This window comes from Tupaia chinensis, unplaced genomic scaffold (genome assembly GCF_000334495.1).
Source record: "Tupaia chinensis unplaced genomic scaffold, TupChi_1.0 Scaffold000706_1, whole genome shotgun sequence".
Taxonomy (NCBI): Eukaryota; Metazoa; Chordata; class Mammalia; order Scandentia; family Tupaiidae; genus Tupaia; species Tupaia belangeri.
In genome coordinates this window covers 6,572,163-6,578,434 of record NW_006160229.1, presented here as the reverse complement: position 1 = coordinate 6,578,434, position 6,272 = coordinate 6,572,163, and the positions used below count along the sequence as shown (strand labels likewise).

General features: G+C 39.9%; 1 protein-coding gene across 1 annotated transcript in view; it reads left to right on the top strand.

The window, feature by feature from the left end:
- Positions 1-4,640: 4,640 nt before the first annotated feature.
- LOC102477516 (cancer/testis antigen 55-like) overlaps positions 4,641-6,272 on the top strand; it is a 10,675-nt gene continuing 9,043 nt past the window's right edge. Inside the window, exon 1 of the mRNA XM_006160734.1 lies at positions 4,641-4,755. Coding sequence (XP_006160796.1) covers positions 4,641-4,755 — 115 coding nt within the window. The remainder of the gene's footprint in view (positions 4,756-6,272) is intronic.

Sequence of the window (6,272 nt, the reverse complement as noted above, 5' to 3'; positions counted from 1 at the left end):
TTAATTCAGGAATGCATTATCCCTAGGCTGTTTGTCATAATTTCTGAGACAGGGTGTTTAATCATCTCATTCTCATCAAGAGATCTCCCTTAATGGATGTCATGGTGCTGGAACCCTGGGAGCAGAAGTTCTTGGCTCTAGTTAGAAACCAGTTCCTACCAATAGAAGAGATGGCCTAAAACACACGGACTGATCACCATGAGTCTCTGGGCTTCTAATGATGTCTAGAAGATCTTCCAAATGACATATAGTTAGTGGGTTCCAGAAATTCTGATACATCGATAGATGGGCCTTCATTGACTTATAGGTAGACTCAGTGATGAAAAGGAGATGTCACTGAACGGGCACTTTTCAGTAATTTCTCTTTCAGTTTGATTGAAGTGCTAGGGGTATTGGTGAGTGAACAATTATATTTTGAAATGATTGACAGGGCATGCTGATAGATGGATGGAATATGTGAAGAACATCAGGGAAATAAGGGTTATGGCAGGCGCATTATTTTAACCCATGGTGTAAGCTGAAATGGAATTTTCTCAGATGGAGAATATTGTGGGAGAAGCACAGTTCAGAATGTGCAAGTTATGGTGCAATAAGCTTGAGCTACCTATAGGGTATCCATGTCTGTTACTCAGTATACATGGGGTATTGGGAGTTAACAGCATGTAGGTGCTATGGAGCTCTTGTGCAAATAGAGAAACTGTTCAAAGTCTGAATGATAGAGTACTGTAGTACTTCTGGAGAGGGTGGTCACATAAAAGACAATCTTATTTCAAGTGCAAGGCATTCTTGACCTGGGGCAAGTGCTAAGAGGTTGATATGAGCATAGTGGATCAACCATTGGATTTAGTGACCTGGAGGTTTCTGGTGATCTTCAGACCACTTTCAGGAGCATGATGGGAGTAAATACCTGTTCACAGAGAATGAGAAGGCAATGAGAGGGTGGGAAATGAGCATTGATTATTCTTTAAACATGATTTGCTATGAGTGGATGAGGATGCAATGGAATATGTCTGTTGGGAGATAATTTTATTTGAAGTTACAAGAATTTTGTTTTTGAGAGGTTTTTGCTATAGGGCGTGTGCGCTCACCAGAAAGCCACCCCAGGGGTGGCTATGCTGCAATCCCTTCTCCTCCATTCTCTGCTTGAGATCTTGGGCATGCATGCACATGCGCCCGGCATGAGTTTAAGTCACTGGGTCCGGGACTCAAACCAGGGTAGACTACATGGGAGTCCAGCAATATAGCCATATAGCCAACTGCTGGTCCCTTGAAGTTACAGGAGTTATTAATACGTTTATTCTAAGATGAGCAATTCCAGAGTATTTTCTTATGTTGACTCATTAGAATAAAAATGAGTATTGATGTAGGAGGAAGAGAAGTATTGACTGTAGGAGACAAGTCTTCATGGATACAAGAGGGAATAGTACCATGTGCTGAATAGAGAAGTCGGCCCTGGTGAATGGCTTAGATATCCTTCCAGTGATACAGAAGGAAAGGTAGAAAAAGTAAGACAGGTGCCAAGGGGTTGATGCTGGAGCTCCTCTCTTAGCTAATGTACTTCCTGGCTTCCAGTGTGCATTCCCCAGCCTCCTTGCCTAAGTACATTTTTCCCTCTCTCTCTTGATGTCTACTACAGCTCACCAAGTATATTATCTTACAAAAAGCAACTTACCCAGAAAAAAAATTGATCAACTTAATTAAAATATGGGCAAATGAGCTAAACAGACAACTTTCTAAAAAAGATGTACAAACAGCCAAAAAGCATATGAAAAAATTCTCAACATCTCTTACTATAAAATCACCTAATGCCAGTCAGATGTCTAAGATTATAAAAATAAAGAATGATAAGTGTTGGTGAGGCTGTGATGAAAGGGAACTATCCTACACTGTTTGTGGGGATGTAAATTGGTCCAGCCACTACAGAGAATAATATGGAGATTCCTCAAAGACCTACAAATAGAACTACCATATGACCCAGCAGTTACACTCCTGGGTATCTACCCAAAGGATAGGAATGCACTCAACTGGAAAAACACTTGCACCTCCATGTTTATTATGGCATTATTCACAATTGCTAAGACATGGAACCAACCCAAATGTCCACAAACAAATGAATGGATTGAGAGGGTGTGGCACATAAACACTATGGACTACTACTCAGCCATAAAAAAAAAAAGATCTTGGCGTCTAATAGAAAATGGACAAATAAGGAAGATTCAATGCTAAGCAAAGCAAACCAGACTATGAAAGAGAGGCATTGTATGTCCCCACTCAATATATACAGAATGTCTGCACTCTGGCAGAAACTGAAAGACTGGATGGTATGAAGGCATGGAAAACAACTGTATATACCAGAAACAGTGTGGGGGAGAGTGAGAAAATGGGGAAGGATGAGAGGAAATTAAGGTGGAAGGAAAGAAGCAAAATATTTAACAGACACAAAAATGGAAAATTATCTGTTGGTGATAATATGTATGGCAATATTTTTGAATACAGCATATTCAGGATGGAAAATGCATTTTATATGCTGTAATGATACACAGTGATTGATTGTAAAATTAAATAATAATAAAAACAATAGCTTTCTGCATAGTGTCAGATGCTATCATAACATTACATTACATATTACATTACATACAGTTTAAGAAAAAGTACAAATCAGACGAGATCGGGTGCATTCAGGGTGGTATGGGGTTGAATATTATATCTCAGAATTTAATCAGGAAAATTGAACCAGAACAGAAGATAAAAGTACACGAGACTGATAGGTTCATGCACCTACCATTTGAACAGAATCCTAACCTGTTTCCTGGCTTTAAGCAAAGTTCCTTGGCATTTCTTTGATTTAAGTTAAAACTGGTTTTCTTAATAGTAATTATGCAGTATATACTGGACTTGTGTCCATGGAAATGTATATATCAGCTGTGTTTGCTATGAAAATATTTAGATTAATTAAGATCTTTAGTAATTCAATACAATGCGGGGGGAAAACAGTATAGAAAGCAAACATAAATGCCAGAGACAGTGTGGGAGGAGAGTGAGAGATGGCAGAGGGTAAGAGATAGGGAATCAAAGATGGGGTAAAAAAAAAGCAAAACATACAGAAAACAAGAAATGGAAAATTATTTGCTGACAATAACATGTATGTTGATGTGCTTGATTGAGACAATATACAGTATACTCTGGATGGAAAATCTCATTTTGCATGCTGTAATTATGTACACTGAATGAATGCAAATAAATAAATTAATAAAAAATTCATTAAAAGATAAAAAAATAAAATTACAATGTAAAATTTAAAAAAAGAAAAAGTACAAATCAAAATAAAAGTGATAAAGAGAAATGATTGTGTTGATTTTCTAAAGTGAGCATGCAATCAGGGTTAGACCCTGGCCCATATAGTCATATCCCACTCTCAGCAGGATGAGGAAGTGTCAGACCTGTTGGTCAGCTCCGATAGAAGGAGCTTCTTTTATTTATTATTATTTTTTTAATTTTAAAAAATTGGAGGGAGGGACTGGCAGGTGGTTAAAGGCACTGGCCTCCCACATAGCCAACCAATGTTCAAGCCCTGGACTTTTAACTTTCTTTCTCACTGCCCCCCACCCCATTTCTTTCTGATCAAACTGAAAAATAATAATAAATAAAGTTAAATTTAAAAATAATAAGAAAAATTATTTTATGTTTTTGCCATAGGGTGAGCATGCTCACCAGTGAGACAGAGACTGTGAGAAGGAAAGTAAGTTTTAGTAACTGTTTGAGGAGCCAGGGGTGGTGTGGAGGTAGAGGCACTGGATTCCACATGGCTGCCAGCTTGGTGGTTTGAATCCCAGACCAAGCTGCCTGAGAATCATGGCAGGTGCAAGCATGCTCAGGATCCATCCAAGAGGAGAGTGGAGCAGAAGGGATTGGGGTGGGGTCATCCACCCTTGGGGTTAACTTATTTCTCACATTCTCTTTTTCTCTTGTGTGGGCACTCTACAGCAGAAAACAAACAAACAAAAACAAAACAAAACAAAACAAAAACGCTAAGATTAGATTTATAAAATGCTGTTTAAAAGAATGAATTTAAGAAGTGAATCATTTTCAGTTACTTTATAATATGAAAATATAAAATCAGAGTACATTTTTGGTTTAAAAACCCTAAAATAATGATACAAGCTTATGAGATTAACCTTAGAATGCCTGTTTTCTCTGGAATTTCTGGTTTTAAAGCTTTCCAGGAGTTCTTATCAGGTCTTACCACAATAATGAACCACTTGGAGGCAAAGATGCAGGCTAGGAGCCATGCACTGGAGGACAAGATGGAGAAGTCCTCCACAGTCACTGCGAATTTCCCCTTGGTTCTGTGGTAGATGGGGACAAACGTGGTCCTGACACTGAAGAACACCACATGCTGCTGAATGTGAGGAACTTAGCATTAAATGTGTCAGGTAGGTTTCTGCCCAGCAAAGCCACGGCGAAACTCCCCAGTGCCAAGGAGCCCAGGTATCCTTGGACACAGGAGAGGGCTGTGAGAGAGTGTTTGTTGCACATGATGAGGAGGTTTCTGGGCTCAGAGTGTGAGTCTGTCAATGAAAAGGGGAGAGGTTCCCTGCCAGACACCCCAGGCAATCACTTGGATCAGGGAGCAAATAGGAATGACGGATTTAGAGGCCCCTGATAGCAGCAGGTGCCTCACAGTTCTTCCAGGCTTCATGGTCCTGAGCGCCAGAATGACGGTAATGGTCTTGGCCAAAACTGGAAACAGCCACAGTGAGCACAAGGCCAAATGTGACTTGTTGGAGGACACAGGTGGCTGTATAGGATGGCCAATGAAGAGCAAAGAGCAGAGGAAGCACAGGAGGAGGGAGATGAGCAGGGTGAAGCTCAGAGCCTGCTTATTGGTCTTGATAATGGGAGTGTCTCAGCGCTTCACAAAGACCCCTAAAACCACAGCTGTGAGGATAAAGAAGCAGACAGCCATGTAGGCTTAGGCTTGGGGAGGCAGTGAGTTCTCTCACTGCTTGGATAATCTTGAACTGGGCAATGAATACACTGCTTTGCATCTGGTAAAAAAGCAAAGACCCAGCACTGCAGCTTCACAAAATGTTTGTCATGTTAAAGAAAATGTTCACCTTTGTGTAATTTTGCACAGATACAGTCCCTGAGGTAATACTAAGACACACCAAATTAAGAGTCCACATTGACACTGGGGGAATTCTTTCAGCTGCAGATGACACCAAACTCATTGAAATTGGACCGCAGAATATGAGGCTCTTGGTTGGCCCATCTTGGGCTCAATAATGTTAGCAAAGATCAGGATTCATTCCAGATCTCTTCTCTACTCTCCTGAGATTTTGTCATGATAAATCTTATATGTCCATGGCTTACAATATTTGTTTAGCCCAATAAAAATTAAAAGTTTTCTTATTTATATTCAGAGAAAAATAACTTTACCTTATTGTCCTGGTCCTATCTTCATCTCTATCCTAATTTCTACTGATTTTCTATTGTATATAACATGTCACTTTGTGTATAGACTTTTCTCGTACATTTTAGTTTTCTGTCAATATTATAAATACTCCTATGTAAATATTGAAACCAGTTTGAATTTAAAACATTTGGATCTTGAATGGAATTTTATTGCTCCTACATAGTTATTTTTTGAAAAACTAGTATCCTTATTATAAAAGGATGTGGTGTAATTTTGGAAATAGCCAACTGAAAGAATGGTTTGTTAATATTTTTTTGTAAGCGCTAGGTAATATTTTTGCCTTTACAAAAGGTCTCTGTTGCACCTACTCACCCCTATTGTATATAGCAGGAAAGCAGTCACAGACCGTATGGAAATTAACAGGCATATGCTGAGATGGTGATGGCGTGCTGTATCTCTTCACTAGCTGCTCACTAATGTTTGTGTCCCCTGGCCCAGATACTGAGAAAGAGAAGTAAGAGGCTGGTCTCTAAGGGGCCATTGTGACCCTCAGGTGTCCTCACTAAGCAGGCCTCGTGATTGGTCTCTCCTGTGCAGTCGTTAAGCTTGTAGTAACAAGGGCACTATGCTCAGGCTTCTGAGACATGCCACTGCCTTCTTCCAAGGGAAGAAGACAGATCCTGCGTAGGGACAACAGTCACGGCATCGACATGGAATCATCTGGTGCTAGTGCCTGAGAAGCCTTGAGGAAACCTCACAGGAGAGCTCCCTGTACCCCCTCAGGACACATAAATCCCAAGCCTCAAGCCATGTTCTTTTTTTTTTTTTTTTTTTTTTGGGGGTTTTTTTTTTGGGG